At 46.9% G+C, this 20,935-nt stretch overlaps 2 protein-coding genes across 2 annotated transcripts in view; one reads left to right on the forward strand and one right to left on the reverse strand.

Moving 5' to 3' along the window:
- The window catches only part of NME7 (NME/NM23 family member 7), a 250,952-nt gene extending 249,772 nt beyond the window's left edge, over positions 1-1,180 (forward strand). The window contains exon 12 of the mRNA XM_075335553.1: positions 940-1,180. Coding sequence (XP_075191668.1) covers positions 940-972 — 33 coding nt within the window. The 3' untranslated portion in view covers positions 973-1,180. The remainder of the gene's footprint in view (positions 1-939) is intronic.
- Positions 1,005-18,435, reverse strand: ATP1B1 (ATPase Na+/K+ transporting subunit beta 1). Its single transcript, XM_075335554.1, has 6 exons — positions 18,083-18,435; positions 14,996-15,124; positions 7,028-7,183; positions 5,298-5,482; positions 5,144-5,218; positions 1,005-2,387 (listed from the first exon to the last, which is right to left on the reverse strand). The coding sequence occupies exons 1-6, from the start codon at positions 18,180-18,182 to the stop codon at positions 2,124-2,126; spliced, it is 909 nt and encodes a 302-aa protein (XP_075191669.1). The 5' UTR covers positions 18,183-18,435; the 3' UTR covers positions 1,005-2,123.
- Positions 18,436-20,935: the final 2,500 nt, after the last annotated feature.

Genomic DNA, 20,935 nt, shown 5'->3' on the forward strand with positions numbered 1-20,935 from the left:
GTTTGGCGTAGTGTTGGGGCTCTATTGCATTGATCAATTCAGTAGCTAAATTTCTCTTGATTCATATGTTCATGGCAGTAATGCAGATTCCATTTTTCACATTTTCACTCTTACATATAGCTATTGGATTTTTCAAGTCAGTATTCACACAGCAGTTTCTGCTATTCCATGTATTCCCCTTACATAGTCACTGGTGTGCATACCTTATCTCCCCATACTTTCCAGGCAAATGGCTGTGCTGGACATGCTGTGTGATGGCAGTCACTAACAGACATGCCCGCACACAGTTAGACACACACACACACACACACAAGGTTGCAGGCAAATAGCTCTGGTGAAGGAGGGGGCATACAGTTTAGTGGGACGCTGGCAGTGCTGCGGCTCCTCTCCATCTGTGGGACATTAGCGCATCACACACTAGCTTTGCCCACAGATGAACACACTTACACACAGCTTTCATCAGTGATCACTGCGTGCAAGTGTAGGTTTAAAGGGCTGGCATCCAGGAAACTGCAGCTGTTGGCCTGAGAACGGCGGTCCCCAGAAATTGGCCCAACGGGCCATAGAATACATCACCGCCCCTGCCGACAGCAAGTGAGCCCCCGGGTATGTCCAGGTCCCCGGCACTTGCCCAGGTGCCGATGCCATCCCTGCCTATGAAGACAACTTTCTGCATCTGCCATATGAGGGAACATAACCATTGTAGTGGATGGCCTTCTTAGGACAAGGTCTATTAGTTAGAGATAGTCTTGCTATATTGAACCCAATGGATACATTTCTACATTTTTTACATTTTGTCTACAAGGTTCTGTCACAATGGCTAATCACCCAGGTTTGCAGTTGCCAGAACCCTGGTAATAGCTCACGGGTGGTGAAGCTGCAGAACAACCTCTAATCACATCACAAGTCATGTACTAATTATACATGTTTTTTCCCCAGGTCCAATATTTCTTCAAGATTCTGGACAGCTGAAGAGCCACAAAAAGGAAAAGACACAGCAGAAATTGGATTATTCATTTTATTGTCTGATGTTTTGACTGAAAGAGCACTGTACTCCTTGCAAATATTACAGATGTTCCAACAATGTGCGCACAGTAGACATGTAATAATACATCCTATGGGATACTGCATTGCATTTATTTTTTTTAAACTTGTTTTAAAATAAAAATTTCTTTTTCAACACGTGACTTTGGTTTATTTTATACATTACTTTTTCTTGAAGAAAAATAAAATTGTACAACTGCATAAATATAAAATTCTTCCACCATGAAAATGGTTAAAACATTTGTAAAGACACAGCACCAAACTGCGATGCTTCCTGAAAAAAAAAAAAATAAAATATATATAACACGCAAAACAATTAGCCCTATTCCTGGCAAAAAGTGACAGTCAGACCCTGGCCTCAACACACCTTCATAAACATACATAGGAAATAAGGGGGAGGGCTTGATATAAAAGCATTTAAATACAATAGCACAGCACAACCCATCACCTGTTGCATAAAGTGAAGCTAAAGAAAATAAAAAGAGAAAAAAAAAAAAATTGAAAAAAAAACAAAAACACAAGGACAGCCTCACCCCCCTATTACAAATAAAATGAAATCAATGCCACATGAAAGGCTTTATGGAGTGCTAGGAAATATTCTCATTGGTTGCCCATCTCACTACCATGCCAGTTTTTTTTCCCCGAAACAGAGTATTTACATCTTGGACTAAAAGCTTGCGCACAAAAAACACAAAACAAAAAACCACACACATGGCTTGGCGGAAAGTGTAGTCTGCACATCTTCTACTGTACAATACGCTAGAAAAATAAAAATACACAATGTAGCAACATTCTGGGGCCAAAAACATTGCTCACTACATTTTGATTATGGAATCATAATTTACAGCATAACGGGCATCTCCCAAGGTTCAAGTCATTTATTAGTTTCTCTCATTTACAGTAAAATAAATACTTGTTGCTATTGCTACACCTTGATTTTACATTCTAACCCTAGTAAATGCGGAAAGCTAGTGTAAAGCGGATATATTAAGTGAAGGTCCCATACATGACAGTTTGTTCAAGACTAAAAGTTTGTTTTTTCATTTTAGGTTACGGTATTACACGGGCGACACCTGCGATCAGCTCTTAATTTCCACTTTTATATCGAAGCGTCCCTGAAAACGGTCTTTATCACTATACTTTATGTTTTCTCCAAGCGCCTTGCACTCGATGCGGACTTCTGTGTCCGTGGTGATGTTTGTCAATTGCACAGCAATGAGAGGTTGTAGATAGGAGGGTTGTAGCAGCCTTCCATAGTAAGGATAGTAGTTCAAGGGGAATCCGGCCGCTCCGCCCATGCCATAGATGTCAATCTTAGAAATTTTGCCAATATCATCTTCTTTCTATAAATAAAATTGAATCAAGTTACAGGAATACATCGGCATCATACAACAGTGTACAGGCGCCGCTTACATCACTTCTGCCCGTACTACTGACAGGCGGTCACTCTCGTGACTGGTACCGGAGGGCAGTGGTGTTCTGATCTCTACTGAAAGGCTGTTATCCGGATGCTCTTACTTTGTAAAACCGTATTTATTCACAACATGCAGTGATACTGTATACTGTGACGAAGCTTCTTGCATTACATTAAACCATGTCCTGCAATTGCATCTAGTCGCCATGTTGTGTGCAGGATAATTTTTTCATTCCTTGAAGTACTCGTCGCTACGGTTTTAACCAAAAAATGGGTTTCTATAGCATAGTTTGGCAATATTTTGCTATAACAGTCTGTGGGAAAATGCCACAATCACTTGCAATAGTGGTGCCCACTGTAAGGGGTACTTTGCACGCTGCAACATCGCTAGCCGATGATAGCGATGCCGAGCACGATAGTACCCGCCCCCGTCGCACATGCAACATCTTGTGATAGCTGCCGTAGCGAACATTTTCGCTACGGCAGCTTCACATGCACTTGCCTGCCCTGCGACGTCGCTCTGGCCGGCGACCTGCCTCCTTCCTAAGGGGGCGGGTCGTACGGCGCCACAGCGACGTCACACGGCAGGCGGCCAATAGAAGCGGAGGGGCGGATATGAGCGGGACGTAAACATCCCGCCCACCTCCTTCCTTCCGCATAGCCGCTGGAGGCAGGTAAGGAGATGTTCCTCGCTCCTGAGGCTTCATACACAGTGATGTGCGCTGCCGCCGGAACAAAGAACAACATCGTACCTGTCACTGCAGCGAAATTATGGAAATGACCGACACTACACAGATCACCAATTTTCGACGCTTTTGCGATAGTTTATCGGTGAATCTAGGCTTTACACATTGCAACGTCGTTACCAGCGCCGGATGTGCGTCACTTTCGATTTAACCCCGACGATATCGCAGTGGCGATGACGCAACGTGCAAAAGGTACCCCTAAGTGTGTACAGGGTCCCTAAGCAATCCACTGCCATTTTAAAGGGAACCTGTCAGCAGATTTGGGACCTATAAGCTACGGCTACCACCACTGGGCTCTTATATACAGCATGTTAGAATACAGTATATAAGAGCCCAGGCCGCGGTGTAGAACGTAAAAATCACTTTATAATACTCACGTAAACGGTCACTGCGGTGGAGTTGGGTCATATGGGTGTCTCTGTTCTCCGGTGCCGGCGCCTCCTCTTTCGGCCATCTTCGCCTTTCTTCTGAAGCCTGTGTGCATCACGCATCCTAAGTCATACACATTCGCTGGTCCCACGCAGGTGCACTACAATACTTTGATCTGCCCTGCAGGGCAGAGCAAAGTGCCCCTGCGCAGGACTTCAATGTCGGCAAGTGTGGATGACACAGGACACGTCATGCACCGCGGCTTCAGAAGAAGCATGTTAGAATGCTATATATAAAAGAGCCCACTGGTGGTGGCCGCAGCTTATAGGCCCCAAATCTGGTGACAGGTTCCCTTTAAAGGGACTGTCAGCAAGTTATTGCTACTTGATCTGAAAGTAGCATGATGTAGGCAAGAAAATTCTGAATCCAACAATCAGTTAGAACGGCTGAAGCCAGTAATCTAACTAGTGGAGTGCGTATTTAACTATTCGTACTCGCTATGTTGTTAGCGAGTACTGTCCAAAACTCGCATGTTCGTTACGAGTAGCGGGCACAATGTAAGTCAATGGTAAATATTTGCTAAGTAGCGAGTAACCCCAAAGCTGTACTTTTCGTGCGAGTAGTACAGCTTTTGGGTTACTCTCTACATAGCGAGTATTTGCCGTTGATTTACATTGCACCCGCTACTCATAACAAATATGCGAGTGGCGGACAGTACTTGCTAACAGCATAGCGAGTATGAATAGTTAACTACTTGCTCAACACTAGTTCTAACACAATCTGAATTTTTAGGTTTAGTCATGTAGCAGAGCCCAGGTAGCTATCCCAGTCCACACCAGGCTCTCAATGGAGATTATACATTGACAGTGAGGGGTCAATCCCAGCAGGGAGCGTGCTGGACTACCCTGCAGGGGAGTTTCTAGTCCTGTAATGATAAGGGTCCTGCTCCTTAAATAAACAAAAGATCAGACTGACAAAACAGGCATGCCTGAACTTTGTGTTAACGCTTGCAGCATACTTGCTTCATCTTACATAGCAAAAACCTGCTGACAGATTCTCTTTAAGGGTACATCCACACAGGTCAGATGCAAAGCGAATTTTCATTAATGGAAGATTCTGTAGTACATTACTGTACCAGCGTTTTATAATAAGATAGTTCACGAAATCTCATCCAAAAGATGCGAGAAAATCGACAGTATAAACGGAAACTAAGCATTGACATCCTCAGCCTGTCTGTTTATACTGTGGACTGCACCATTGGGGATGGATTTTTCACTGTAGAAGTGTCCTGTGCAGATTATACCTTTCATAGAAATTTTAATTTAAAGTGCCCAGTAGATAGGATTACCACTTTTGTGCACAAAGACCAAAAGTTCAATATCTTCTTGTCATTTAATGTTCTCTAAATACTCCAATTGGTGTCACTCTGCATTTGTCACATTAGCAGTAGATACTACAATACTTGGATAGGGTTGGTTATTCAGCAAACATGCATAATTTGTTTTACTTGTCCTTGTTGGAGCCATCGCATACTATAGGAATCTATATCACACACATAGTCGGAGCTTACCCTTCCTGCACAGACAACTGGAATGATGTTTGCGTAGTAATTGCCATTGCCGTCTAATGTTCCATTTTGTGGAGGCTGCAACAATAAAATGAAATGTTTGGTAAGCGTCTGGCTGTGTTATACTCCGAAATGTGAACTTTCACATGACTCTTACCTTTGGTTTAAATCCCAGAATTCGGTTAAGCTTCACAATTATGCAGGGTTTTCCATCTCTAAAGCCAAAGGTTGGATCGTCTAAACCAGAGCAATTTTTAAGCCATTCCCGCTTAAATCTACAGGATCTCTTTTTACCATTTTCTGGGCTGATTGGCCCACGGTCCATGTAGGTTTCAGGTTTTTCTGGAATATTTGAAAAAAAGATTAGAAATATTAGTTTAACCATCAATTATCACAGTTCCTTCCCTCAGCTGTGCTCACAGAATGGGCTGAGAATCCATGTATGGTTAGATACTAAAGATTTCTATTAACATCAGATGGAAGTCAGCCATACTTGAAAGTCCAGCCCACTATCTAGTCTCTATGGGTGGGTAAGGGGGCATCCCTGCACTGCTCCGCTTCCCCCTCCTGGCAGGGACGCTGACGCACTTCCATCTGTGGACACGCACAAGTTCCTCCTGTCCCGGCTCTTAGCTCCTAGGATCTGCTGTACTGCAGTGATCCTGAACCTGTACTGGTGAGACTCTGAACCCATCCTGTGATCAGAACCTGTTCTGCTAGCCTGTCTCTAGTACCTGTATCCCACCTGCCTCTCCATGATCCTGAATCAGTCGATCTGAACCAGACATGCCTGTCCAGTCAGTCTCTACTACCTGCTCCATCCTGTCCTCCGTAACTGCATCCCCTGACCATTGGGTCAGCTGCTGCAGTACCGGGGACAGCCCAGGAGTGCTTCCTGGTGTCTACCGGCAGCCAGCTCATCCTCTTCATCAAGAGGCTCTGGTGAAAACCCGGTAGGCACAGTCACACCCCGCACCCCTCCAGGTTATGCCCGGTTCATGGTGCAGTGGGTGCACACCTGCTAGCACGACACTGACATGCTGATATCAAAGCACCACTCCAGCGGTTTTCGTTTTTCTTTCAGCACTAGAGCGGTGCTTTAAATCTAAGTACCCTGCCCCCAGTATTATACTTACCCTCCAGCTTTTTCTGTGTTGTTTCCGCAGCGCCATCTTGTGATTGACTTCTGACTGTCCAGAAGTTAGTCACAAGCACTCAATATATTTTTTGTGAGAGCCAGAACGACAGATTCATTCATTTGTCACCTCCGGACCGCTTTATGAAACACTGGAGTGGCCGGGTGGTCACAAATTGCTGGAGCCAGACAGGAGGGGCAGTTATAGAAGAGGAAGTTGCAGGAGGGAAGTATAAGGCTATGTGCCCACGGGAGTTTGTACGTGCGGATATATCCATAGGTACGTCCGCAGGATTCCCGCAGCTGCTCCCCGATAGCCAATGAAATAGCTGCGGTAAACCTGCGGACATTCATGCAGGTTACCTGCGGAAGTTCTGCCCTGTATCTCCATAGTGGAGGGCCAGGAATTCCGCAGGTATTTCCACATAAATAATTGACATGCTGCGGATGTCCTGCAGCCGCACATAAGCATGTTCCACAGCACTCCCCATGTCCCATAGGATAACACGGGGAGTGTCTGTACTTGCTAAAACCTGCGGATTTATCTAGAAAATCCAGATAAACCCGCAGGTTTTCCGCAGAAAATCTGCGAGTACAGAGTTCCGTGGGCACATAGCCGAAGACAGAGGATTACATTTAAAGCACCACTCCAGCAGTGCGAAAAAAAAACAAGACAGAGAGTGGTGCTTGAAGTCTTACATTACAAGCTTGTTTCTATTCGAAGACTATAGTCAGAGGTCTTTAATACTTACCAGAACAATCTTCAAAAATCTCTGAGTCGCCTTGCTTGCTGAAGTTATAGCCCTCTAAAAACTTGGAAATGCTATTAACATACTCTGCATATGAAGACGCCTCCTTCAGCGAATAGGACAGCTCTGCTTTTAATGCTTTGGGTAGTGGGGTCAGTCCTGAAATAGAAGAAAAAGAAAATCTACTCAGACAATAGTGCATTGCTGAAGACATTTCACTAATCCTGACTCCACCACAGCAGATCACATACTTCATGATGTGGCTAAAACAAGGTTCTGGAAATAACCTGAGCTCCATATTCACCCACGGTTACTATGATCCAAAAGGTGCTTTACAGAACTAAAATGTCATTTTGGCTCATGGCATCAGCCTGAGAACATGGAGAAGTCATTCCAAGAAAGATCACCAGACTAGAGGACAATTACAACCTCCATGTGGCCAGTGCTGGAGAGCCCACTCTCTTAGATCCTCAGCTGACAGGAGAGGAGCCTGAGGTGGTCTTCAGCTGTAGCATACAGAGATGCCATCAGAATTACCATGAATTGTCTTGGCTTATCATCATACTTCTTATTGAAGGGTTACTACCAAAAGAACTGGTGCTTCACAGTTATCAGCTTTTACACCATTCTATATAATGTGGGGATATAATATTGGGGAGCATACAAAAAGAAGTCCCTGGAGATCAGATCCATTCAGGTTTTCTTGATTACCTGACCATAGCAGCAGCAGCCATTCTGTATAGCTATTTTAAAGAGGCAAAATAGATGGCCCAATTAGTAGTCTTATTATTATAGCGCCATTTATTCCATGGCGCTTTACAAGTGAAAGAGTGTATACGTACAACAAATCATTAACCATACAAATCAGACTGGTATAGGAGGAGAGAGGACCCTGCCCGCGAGGGCTCACAGTCTACAGGGAATGGGTGAGTATACAATAGCTGAGGACAGAGCTGGTTGCGAAGTGATGTACTGGACTGAGGGTTAATGTAGGTTGTAGGCTTGTTGGAAGAGATGGGTCTTCAGGTTCCTCTTGAAGCTTTCCACAGTAGGGGAGAGTCTGATGTGCTGAGGTAGAGCGTTCCAGAGTATGGGGGAGGCATGGGAGAAATATTGTACGCGATTGTGGGAAGAGGAGTAGAAAAGGCGATCTTGTGAGGATCTGAGGTTGCGTGCAGGTAGGTACCAGGAGACTAGGTCACAGATGTAAGGAGGAGACAGGTTGTGGATGGCTTTGTATGTCACGGTTAATGTTTTGAACTGGAGTCGTTGGGCGATGGGAAGCCAGTGAAGGGATTGGCAGAGTGGCGAGGCTGGGGAATAGCGAGGGGAGAGGTGGATTAAGCGGGCCGCAGAGTTTAGGATAGATTGGAGGGGTGCAAGAGTGTTGGAAGGGAGGCCAGAGAGCAGGACGTTGCAGTAGTCGAGGCAGGAGATGATGAGGGCATGCACTAATGTTTTTGCTGATTCTTGGTTAAGGAAAGCATGGATTTGGGAGATATTTTTGAGTTTTAGCCTGCATGAGGTAAAGCGGGCTTGGATGTGTGGCTTGAAGGATAGAGCAAAGTCGAGGGTTACTCCAAGGCAACGAGTTTGTGAGACTGGAGAGAGTGAGCAACCATCATGTTTGATGAAAAGGCTTGGTGGAGGAGGAGGAGGAAAGACAATGAATTCTGTTTTGTCCATGTTAAGCTTTAGGAATCGCGCAGAGAAGAAGGATGAAATAGATAGACATTGTGGAATTTTGGTTAGTAGAGAAGTAATGTCAGGTCCATAGAGGTAGATCTGAGCATCATCGGCATAGAGATGATACTGAAACCCATGGGACTCTGAGCTGTCCCAGGCCGAAGGTGTAGATGGAGAACAGGGGTCAACTTTCAACTTGGGGTGAATGGTGTGATTTGTGTTAGGATTTCCATAGAGCAGACAGTCTAGGAATGGACATTACTACATATACATGGCAAGTCTATCAGCATTCCTGCTGCACAGATTAATACTAGTATAAAATGTAATATTACAAGGAGTCTGTATGAGAGGAGCAGGACATGGAGCCTCACCCTATTTTACTGCCATTGTTTTAGCCTTGCTGTTGGCACCGTACCCTCCGACATGACAATTGTTCTGGTAGATTTATATTACAACAGCGCAGAAGAAACAAATGTGGTTCAACCAAGAATTTTGCTGACTTTGTAAGGAATTACGGGACAATCAGCAAATGTCATCATTAGCAGGAGTGATCTGATAGAAGTAATAAAAGATACTAAATGTCTTACTATTCCCTGCAAATGCACTACTAACACCCCATACTCATTAGATAGCCCTTGGCCAGAACGATGGTTCAGGCTGGGCCATCTTGCATGCCTCTCCAATACACAGTAGCAGTCACCTTACCTTACTGAGCCGTCCTGTGTCCTCTAGGACAAAGCGGTGATCACATTGGTAACTTGGTGGCTCACAGATGTCACTTTCTCATTGTAAGCCTATGAGACTCAGAACACAGTTCTCCTGGCCTCCATCCAATTCTCAGAAAGTGACCCACACAGAAGACACAGCGGATGAAAGGACTGGAGCGGCATGTGAAACAGCAGAAGACAATGGCTGGAGTGGTCCTTCAAACTCAGACACAAACATTGTTAAAAGGGACGGTCAGCAAAGAATGACTGTTCAAACCAAGTTCAGGCGCTTGTGCATCATGGCGGGGCGAATCCTTTCAATTCACCTTCCCACCTGCTTGTTTTCCCTCAGGCTCCACACTTCTCTGGCTCTATAACGTCAGAGCTGTCAATCAAAGATGGAAGGGTGGAGAAAGGTGGAAAAAGGTGGAAAACAAGAAGGTGGGAAGGTGTATTTAAGTGTTTGGCCTTGCCATGATGCACGAGTAGCTTAAGCAGTCAGTCATTCTGTGCGGACAATCCCTTTAATGTCCCCATACACACTGGATATGTCAGCTGATAGCTACCTCTCCTGACTTCTCCATACACAGGAACCCTCCGCTCGCTCACACTCCTGTCAGTTGCTTATCATGACACAAAGAAAAGAATCAGCTGTTGAAATTCTAAGGGCCGGATCCTTCTCTTCCTGACGGTCTATGCCAGCCGAAGGACTGCAGGGAGGTCCCTAACAAGGGCAGGCTTACCTTTAGTAGAAGGGGTCATCTACATACATTTGTATAAATAAATAGATCCCTAGTCTAGTCAATGCATGGCTTGTAGGGAATTAAACTTAGCCAAAAGGTGTATAAGCAACATAGGGGACTATTTCATAGGAGGATAGTAAGTAAATTACATTGGTGGAGCTATTGCATGACGCTATTTGCATGGCGTCCTTTGGCAGCTCTGGACCACTTAGGAGGTAGCGTGTCCCAGATCACAGACACCCATTAATGTCACACTGCTAAACCCACTTAAGCAAGCATTGTTGACCTTAGGGAGATCAACATATCCACTGCGGAGACACCATCACGTGTTTCTCAACGCAGTGATTCTAGAGCATTGCCCCCTGGGAAGTATGCAAATAAGAAAGCCGCGGAGACACCATCACGTGTTTCTCAACGCTGACAGGAAACTAGCCAGGTCTTTCACCGGGATGAACAACCACGGGAAGGGCAGTCTCCAGTCAAGGAGATCACCTATGCCAAACATGGTATCCATCCACAGACAGCTGTTTTGGGGTATTTGCCCCTCATCAGTGTGGAGTAGGAATCTGGCTAGTGGGGACATTGCCTAGTAAAAGACTACTTAAGCAAGCATTGTTGACCTTAGGGAGATCAACATATCCACTGCGGAGACACCATCACGTGTTTCTCAACGCAGTGATTCTAGAGCATTCTAGAGATTCCTACTCCACACTGATGAGGAGCAAATACCCCGAAACGGCTGTCTGTGGATGGATACCATATTTGGTATAGGTGGTCTCCTTGACTGGAGACTGCCCTTCCCGTGGTTGTTCCTTCCCGGTGAAAGACCTGGCTAGTTTCCTGCCAGCGTTGAGAAACACGTGATGGTGTCTCCGCGGCTTTCTTATTTACACTGCTAAACCCAAACATTAAAAAGGAACCTGTCAAGTCCAATTTACAGCCAGAACCATGAGCAGTTCTGGGTGTATATTGCTAATCCCTGCCTAACCATCCCTGCATACACTAGCACAGATAAAGAGAACTTTAGAAAAAGTATTTCTAAAGATAGTTTATAATATGCTAATGAGTGAAGGGATTAGTCCCCTGTGCATTAGGCTAGTCAGCTCTACTAGCATGTTGGTACGTCCTTGTGGGTGTACTAACATGCTAATGAATGATATCACTCACCTATCCGCTGTCATCGCTGTCCGACACTGGATTTCGGCTCAGTGCGCATGACCCCAGAGTTTGGGTCATGCGCACTATAAAGTCGGGTGCACACGTCCTGGCTTCAAATTGAAGTAGTGCACATGACACAAACTCCGGGATCATGCACGCTGAGCCAAAATCCAGCACCAGGCAGCGCAGAGGTGAGTGAGATCATCCCTGATGCTGTACATTAGCATGTTAGTATGCCCCCGTGCGTGTGCCAACATGCTAATGGACCCGACTAGCAAGGGAAACAACACACTTGGGACTAGTCCCCGGGCTCATTAGCATACGATAAAAGATCTTTAGAAATACTTTTTACTAGTGTATACAGGGACAATTAGGCAGGGGTTAGCAATATATACCCAGAACTGCTTGAGGCTCTGGGTGCATATTAGATCTGACAGGTTCCCTTTAAGGCTACTTTCACACATCCGGTTTTTGCTCTGCGGCACAATACGGCGCTCTGCAGAAAAACCGCAACCGTTTTTTTTTTTTGCCGCCGGTTGCGTTTTTTTTTTTTTGCATAGACTTACATTAGTGCCATATTGTGCCGCATGGGCTTGCGTTCGGTCCGGTTTTTGCCGCATGCGGCAGATTTAGTCGATGCCGCGGCCGGATGGAACGCTGCCTGCAACGTTTTTTGTTCCGGCAAAAAAACGCATCGCACTGCATCCGGCCGCTGTGGCGCATTTTTCAATGCATGCCTATGGACGCCGGATGCGGCGCAATGCGGAAAAAAACGCATCCGACCGCCGCATGCGGTTTATTCCACTGCGCATGCTTAGTACCGTGCCGCAACCGGGAAAAAACGGACGGGCCGCATGTAAAAACGTATGCAAAGGATGCGGTGTTTTCGCCACATCCGTTGCATAGGTTTCACAGCCGGATTGAGCCGCACTGCTGAAACCGGATGTGTGAAAGTAGCCTAAGTCTATCATTTTCAATATGATCTGAACACACAACAGAGCAGACATTTACAGACACATTGGGCCATCGGGGCTATGGATGGCAAGTGCGCCATGACATATCCGGCCACATCTGCTGAACACATGCTAAAAGCCATGATGAGAGCCTTCGAGAGATATTTTACACCCAGCTATCTATAACCTTGGTACTGTCTATAATTCTAAGTAATAGTGAGGAATGAGATCTATAATGAGTAGATTTAGCACAACTCCTGGTATATTCCCGGGGTGCTAGAGGAGATCAGCTCGTCACAGGCTGCGTTTTGAAATGAATACAGACGAAAAAGTAAATGAGTGAATCATTAACTATGGCAGAGAGTCAAGGTCACAGCTAGAGGGGAAGTAGCAGTGATCACTCCTCCTATGTAACACATTCGTCAGCATAGTAAGCACATGGCGTACAGAGAAAAGCAGAAATGCACTTCCCTTTTAGGTTACGGAGGCCGTACATTGAGCAGCGTGTTCACTTCAGATAAGGCAAATAATCGCTTACACAGTGTTTGGAGGCGAGAGCCTTCCCCTCCCACTATCATGAGACCCCCCAATGGTACATGTATACCACACACTTTTTATAATGCGAGGGATTACAGTCAGAAACCACAAGGCAAAGGCTCCTATGTAATCCAGCCAGGCTGCTGAATTATTTAGTATTTGCATATGTGAGAATAGACAATTACCTCTGTTGTCATGGGAGTGGGCCACTTTGTAAAAGGAGAAGAGTGACGAGGATGCGACCATATTACACAAAGAGTCATAATAGGAGTACAATAAATCAAATGGTAAAGACCGTTTAGCTGTTGCAGAACTACAAGTCCCTGCATGCCTCCTGACCCATAACCTGATAAGACATGCTAGGTCTACTAGTGTCACAACAGCATGAAATCCCATAGGTTGTGGCACACACATCCTTACCAAGCAGATTCCCGTTACTGGAAGCATTAGCTGTATAATGCAGAAGAGACCGGAGTAACTCAATATTCTGCATAATCCCATTACAGATTATCAGAAGTTTCTATTATTTACGATCGCGGATAACATTTCAGTCTAATTTGATGACAATACTGCAAATGATATGAATGGCACCAAGTATGATCATGATGCTGCCATTACTTAATCTCCAGGGATAAGGACTGAGAATATTCCATCATCGCATGCTCCGATCTATAAACCTGCACCGTACACATCTACCTTATGATGCTACTAGAATGTGTTCTCCGATGTAGCAGGGCTGAATACAACAAACAGTTAAAGAAGCTCCACCCCTCCCCCATTAAATCTGTGTACAGTGGAACAAGCAAAGCTTTTTGCAAACTTGTAACTTGGTTTAAGAGCAATGATTTGCAATAAGGAGCAAATATTCACCGTGTACACTTCCAGTTCTGTCCTTTCACCCTGCTCTGGAGGTAACTTTCTATACTGTATACCATGTACAGTACGGTATTATATATCACGTCTAGCATTTTGCATTTGTGGATACAATATTGTACTTTCTTATTGATAACCAGTGCAGCACATTGCTTGTACTGTATCTCCCGCACACCAACAATTCTATTTTAATCTAAAGTGCAGTGTAATTTGTTTATATATTTTTACTGTACAGTATTTTGTATTACTGTAATAGGTTTGTATAAATACTGTAAATATTTTTGTGTTGTGAAATGAATTGTCTGTGTTTCAATTATTTCCTATGGGAAAATTCGCTTTGATATAAGAGTAACTTGGTTTAAGAGCACACTCCTGGAAGGAATTATGCTCAGAATCCAGGGTTCCACTGTAAACGTTTATGTAGGCGGCACGGTGGCTCAGTGGTTAGCACTGCAGTCTTGCAGCGCTGGGGTCCTGGGTTCAAATCCCACCAAGGACAACATCTGCAAGGAGTTTGTATGTTCTCCCCGTGTTTTCGTGGGTTTCCTCCAGGTACTCCGGTTTCCTCCCACACTCGAAAAACATACAGATAGGGACTCTAGATTGTGAGCCCCAATGGGGACAGTGTTGCCAATGTATGTAAAGTGCTATGGAATTAATAGCGTTATATAAATGAATAAAATTATTATTATTATTATTATGATGTAGTGTGAGTGTATATACTCACCTACCTCCTCCAATATCCATCACCTTTCTTCTCTTCTTCTGATTGAGGTCACCGCTCTTCAGACTCTCTGGGTCACGCTGCAATCTGTGACCCTAAAGTGGATTTTATAATGCAAGTCTATGGAACGTCAGCATGAGGCTCCATAGACTTACATTGTATACAAAAAAAAAAAAAAAAAAAAAAAAAAAAAACACACAACACAACTTGCTGCTGACACAGAGCATTGAAGAGCCAGCAAGTCGTAAGTGTGGTGGCATCATTAAGAAGAAAGGTGCTGGATTCCAGAGAAAGTGGCAGTAGGTGAGTATATTACTACACGCACACATTTAATTGAGAAAGCTTCATGGGAGTGCTTCTTTAAGATAATATTAATCTACTTAGTGAGCATGTTCAGTTCCTTGGAAATGTGACGATTAATCTCAAAAGGAAGTTCTGACTAACGGGTAATTACCACTATTAGGCACAAATCAATAAGGGAATAGAACATGGAGCATTGGTACAACTATACCAGGAATAAAGGGGCTAAAGATCAGAAGAAATCTGGGTTTGACTTTGTGCACAGATTGTAAGCCAGACCATGGAAGTACCTGGTGGTGCCACACGGTCCTGATACTTTGGTTCATATTCACTGATGGTTAATAGCAGCACTTGAATGGTCCCAATAAATATACCCGCCAAGCAGCCGTAGAAGATCAGATAGAAAAGGAAGATTTTAACTGCAAAATAAAACAGCAGAAACAAGTATTAGACAAACTAAAAAATAAAAGGGTAAAAAAAATAAAATAAAATGGATATTAACATCTACTACAGAAGTGGAGCCGGCAGCATTGATCAGATAATATCCTCGTGTGATCCAGGGCAACTCCAGATAAAGAAAGCTAATTTGTGACATAAAGCAGACAACGATCTGGCACTTGAAACCCGTCCAGCCCGAGCGCGGATGTGGAAAGTGAGCCGGGTCTACGAGTATTGGTAATTAAGAGCTCAGCGCAGGGATAAGCCTGGTACAGCCAGGCCTAGCCACGGGCTGTGTCAGAAACAGGCATGTTCAGAGTTAACAGTCGTATCCAGGCAGCATTGAGCAAGTGTCAGTGACGTCAGGGAGATTTGGAAATTTTTTCCACAGCTCCGCCATAGGAGGAGAAAAGCACTATTGCTGCTATGCAAACATGCTGCTCACCACTCCGGCCAGCCGTCAGGCCCGTCACTCCGCAGGCTGTGTCTACAGGGCACAAACCTATCTGCTGCAACCTTTCACATCCAGCACCATACACCAAGAGCGAGAACTCCAAAGTCTCCACTAGAGGCTCAGTGCACATCTGGACCATGTACAGTGAGGTCATACTCCGGAGAGTGTGCACCATGTAATACAGTGAGGTCATACTCCGGAGAGTGTGCACCATGTATTACAGTGAGCTCATACTCAGTGTGCCACGCAAGGGCCCATCTACACTGACTGAGGCCTTCCTCTCAATCATCACTACCCCACAGGCACCAAATGTATTTATTCAGGCTGCTCCAGACTTGAAGAATAGTGGCCATGTTATTGAGCCGCCAGCCTTTCTAGAAACAGAAAACTGATTCACAACCGGACGAACAAGGACGACAGATTCTCAAGACGCCAAACTGGTTCTAAGTTACTGAAAATAAGAGACTGGTTCCAGTGCAGTGTGGGCGCCTATAGGCAGATTCCAGCCACGCTGACAGTGCGCTACAATACAGATGCCAGCCACGGTGACACTGTGTGCTACAATACAGATTCCAGCCACGCTGACAGTGTGTGCTACAATACAGATTCCAGCCACGCTGACACTGTGTGCTACAATACAGATTCCAGCCACGGTGACACTGTGTGCTACAATACAGATTCCAGCCACGCTGACAGTGTGTGCTACAATACAGATTCCAGCCACGCTGACACTGTGTGCTACAATACAGATTCCAGCCACGCTGACACTGTGTGCTACAATACAGATTCCAGCCACACTGACAGTATATGCTACAATACAGATGCCAGCCACGCTGACACTGTGCGCTACAATACAGATACCAGGCCGCACAGACACTGTGTGCTACAATACAGATGCCAGGCTGCACAGACACTGTGTGCTACAATACAGATACCAGGCCGCACAGACACTGTGTGCTACAATACAGATGCCAGGCTGCACAGACACTGTGTGCTACAATACAGATGCCAGCCACGCTGACACTGTGCGCTACAATACAGATACCAGGCCGCACAGACACTGTGTGCTACAATACAGATGCCAGGCTGCACAGACACTGTGCGCTACAATACAGATACCAGGCCAGTGTGTGCTACAATGCAGGTGCCAGGCTGCGCAGACACTGTGCTATAACACAGATGCCAGGCTGCACAGATACTGTGTGTGTTACAATGCAGGTGCCAGGCTGCACAGACACTGTGTGCTACAATACAATGCAGGTGCCAGGCTGCACAGACACTGTGTGCTACAGTACAATACAGATGCCAGGCCGTACTGACATTGTGTAATACAGGTGCCAGGCCACGCAGACAGTGTGTGGTGTAACACAGGTGTAAGGCATGTGCTGACATTGTGTGCTACAATACAGGTCACCACTGATGACGACCTGTCTTCTAGGTAATACTCCGGATTTGGCACAGTCTAAAATACAAGTATCTGGTGTTTATATGGACCCACAATACAAAACGTCCTTGAGTCGTCCTTTTCTACTTCACTCAGCAATTTTACTTCTGTATGTTGCTGCAAAAGATGTGTGAGCGAGGGCACATCCCACATCACTGATTGTCACCGAGCTCTCCTCTAGTCTGTAGAAATATACAATGTCCACATGAGCGCCCCCTATAGGCGATGGGCATGACCAGAAATACCAGCCAGTACCAGACACAACTAAGCAATGAATGAGTACAGAAGGGCTCCATACTACCGCCACCTGGTTTGTGTGTCGTCATACACTGTAACATCACAATTATTATTAATGTGTAAGAAACATAACCATGATTGGATGCACCAGGACCCCAGCCTGTGCCGCTTCACGGTGCACGTCCCACAGGATGACATGGCGCACCGTCACCCTGTACGACCAGTCCCGGATAACACAGAACATGTATCATGAGAAGGCGGCACATGGGAGGCCTCAAGTTACAGCCGGTTGCTAGGAGACGACCTTCCCAGGACCTGTTCATTCCTGACCATTCTTCAGCCTCCAGCTAGTGAGTCTCAGCCGGGATCATGTGTCCCCGGAGATGCCCAGGCTCCATATACACGGCCGCCAGTGGGCATCCTCCATGCCACCAACCACTCACCTTGACTAACCTTGCCTGAGTGATGCAGAATTAACCCTTTCCTGCCAGTAATCCAGATGTTCCCCGGCCTGTGTCCCCCCCATCCCCCTCCCCGTGTACTATCTGCGGATTTTCCATTACAAGGCAACAACTGCAATGTGCCCCCCCTCTTGGTGGTGTAGTGGGTGACGATGACACAGGGTTTCCCCTCCCTCCAGTCTCAGCTCTTATAGATTGGCTACATCGGTGTCCTTCAAAATGACCTTTTCCCCAAAAAACAGAGCAAGGATGCCAGTGTGCCAGCAGTGTGCCCGCCACAGCCCGGCCCGGCGCCATCCCGGGCAGAGGGCACCTGGTAACCTTGGGTGCGGCGGATACTTACACCAGCTGCCACCTGTTCTGCCCAGGAACTCCTTCTTCTCGGGGTTCCACATAAACCTCTTCCAGCCGCCGTCGTTCTCCTTGTTCTTTTCTCTGGCCATGTCTTGCGCCTAGTTTAGATACACAGGGTTAGATACACTCCCGGCAGCCTGACCTCCTCCAGACACGGATATACAATGGATCGCAGTGTGGGCAATGTGCGCGCTGCTCCCGCGGAGAGTTAAGGCTTGGGTGCAGGACCGGAGGTGGCACGGCTGGGGCGGGAGAGGCGGCAGCGGCGGGCTCAATGACAATGGCTGCCGGTGAGAGCACGGGAGGAACTTGGACCCGGCGAGGTCCTCTGTTCTCTTCACCTCCTAATATATCCACCTTCCCTTGTGGGGGCGGGGCCTGGAGAGCACGCGACCAATGGCGTGGTGATGTGTGCCGGAGGCGGGCGGGGGCGGGGCCGTGCAGCTGCAGAGCAGGGGTGGCCCCGCCCCTACTACAAGGTGGGAAAGTACAATGCCCCGTCCGTGTGCCAGGGGGCGGCCATCTACCGCGGCACGACACGAAGGAGTGGGCAGGGGCACTAGGAGACTACGGCAGAGCTGTGCATGAATGGAAGTCAGGGGGACTCATGGCATGAGAGTTAGACTGGGTAGATCCAGTGTGATCGCTTGTTATAGTGCAATGTACTCCTGGCATGAGGTGGGCAAGGCTTTATAGCCTGCAAGAGTGTGGCATGGCTGGTAAAGGGTTAATAAGTAATCTATCAGCTGCACCCATGGCACAGAGCTATCTGCAGCCCCTGGCCTGTGTGTGCAGGTGGCATCAGGGTGGGCACAGCTCTATATCAGACACTAGAAGTCTGTGCCCACCCTGATGCCACCTGCAATACACAGGTCCAGGGGCTGCACAGATCTGTCAGTCCTCAGAACTATGCCCACCATGCCAACTACAACATGCCAGTCCATAGGCTGCAGATAGCTGTCAGTCTAGTCTCTAGTGTCTAATACAGAACTGTGCCCATTGCCCACTATGATGCCACCTACACCATACAGATCCAGGGGCTGCAGATATCTGTCTAGAGTCTGATACAGATCTGTGCCCACCATGCCAGCTCAAACATACCGGTCCAGGGGCTGCACATATTAGTTAGTCCTCTTGTGTATGATACAGATCTGTGCCCACCATGATGCCAGCATTAGGAGACATCTCCTCGCCGTGGCTGGTAAGCTGCGTTCCTGGCATCAGGGTGGGCACAGGGACAAATACTGGCAGAATATCGGTGGTCAGCTCACTACATGGCAGACTGCGGCCTCGGAGTGGCATGGCTGCATTCAGATGCTGTGTCTGAGATGGCAGCTGCTGAAGGTCGTGAGGAGAATCAGGCACCTGCCTCACAGGAGAATACGTGCCTGCCGGAGCCATGGCAGAGCGGCATCCTCCAGCCTGTACCAGGTACATTTCCACAGGACAACGCCCAGCTCTCGGTGCCCCGGGCACATCATCTGTGCAGGCTGCAGGTGAGGAGGATGCGCCTCCATTGTAACCGGCTCTTCTTCCCTTCACCTATTTGCCCTTCAAGAACTTTTCCAGCCTTTCCCTGTGCCCGCACCACGTGACCTGAGCAGTGAAGCGTTAAACGTTAATAATCCGGAGAGGCCGCCTCCCCGCCCCCCGCCTGCTGAGGCGCCGCGGTGATTACACCGTGCAGGCCGCCAGCAAGGGGTTAAGAGACCGGCTAGACCCAGTCAGGAGCTGCAGGAGGGTGCCCTGTGCCCACCTCAGAGGCTGCCACATCTGGGAGCCGCACACTGGCCAATGAAGTGACTAGAAGCAGTTTTGTAATGTTTCCCTCAGATAACCCGAGCCAGTGCCTACAGCCATCCATGTACAGAGAGGGTTTAGCATAATGTTACAGGAGCTCACACTACAGCACACCGACACTGACTGAAAAAGGTGCCACTCGTGCCAACACATTGCGCCATCACCTCAAATACTTCCAGCTGCGCCTCTTATTGTGCCAGGCATGGAAGAGCTAACATGGCGAAGGCTGAGTGCATACAGGTCTATGGGGCACGGCACAAACTGCTGAAAAAGTGCTTCACGAGCCCCTAAAAACCGCCCCTTAAGGCTGCTTTACGCTAGTGATAGCACCCGCCGCCGTCATTTATGCGTCACGGGCAAACCGCTGCCCGTGGCGCACAATATCGCTAGTACCCGTCACACATACCTTCCTAACGACGTCGCTGTGGCCGCCGAACAAACTTTTTTAAGGGGGCAGTTCGTGCGGCGTCACAGCGTTGTTACACAGCGGGCCGCCAATAGAAGCGGAGGAGGGGGGGGGGGGGGGAGAGCAGCCGCGTGAAAGTCACGCCCACCTCGTTGCCGGAGGACGCAGGTACGGTGTTCGTCGTTCCCGGGGTGTCACACGTAGCGATGTGTGCTGCTTCAGGAACGACGAACAACCTGCGTCCCAAACGAGCAACGATTTTTCGTAAACAAACGACATGTCAACAACCAATGATTTTGTGCACTTTCCGGATCGTTAGCGGTCGCTGGTAAGTGTCACACGCAACAACGTCGCTAACGATGCCGGATGTGCGTCACAAATTCCGTGACCCCAGCAATATCTCGTTAGCGATGTCGTTGCGTGTAACGGGGCCTTTACTCATTCCTATTGTACAACCCCTCTGCTGCTCCACTGTTCTGTCTTTCAATGTTTTTTCCTCAAGTTTTTAAAAAAAAAAAAAAAATCGCCTCTTTGAGACGTCTCCAGATGGAAAAACGCTAAAAATTAGAAATGGACCAATGAAAAGGCAGCAAAAAAAACCTTCAAGCACCACTCCAGCGTTATATTTTACAGCAC

Source organism: Anomaloglossus baeobatrachus, chromosome 2 (genome assembly GCF_048569485.1).
Source record: "Anomaloglossus baeobatrachus isolate aAnoBae1 chromosome 2, aAnoBae1.hap1, whole genome shotgun sequence".
In the NCBI taxonomy this organism is placed as follows: domain Eukaryota; kingdom Metazoa; phylum Chordata; class Amphibia; order Anura; family Aromobatidae; genus Anomaloglossus; species Anomaloglossus baeobatrachus.

What these genes read in the sequence shown, in the direction of transcription:
- ATP1B1 (XM_075335554.1), bottom strand. Translation starts at nt 18,182, where the DNA reads ATGGCCAGAGAAAAGAACAAGGAGAACGACGGCGGCTGGAAGAGGTTT. An exon ending in GGACCGTGTGGCACCACCAG is followed by an intron (nt 7,184 to 14,995) that starts GTACTTCCATGG and finishes CTTCTATTTCAG; the next exon opens with GACTGACCCCACTACCCAAA. An exon ending in TTCTGGGATTTAAACCAAAG is followed by an intron (nt 5,219 to 5,297) that starts GTAAGAGTCATG and finishes TTATTGTTGCAG; the next exon opens with CCTCCACAAAATGGAACATT.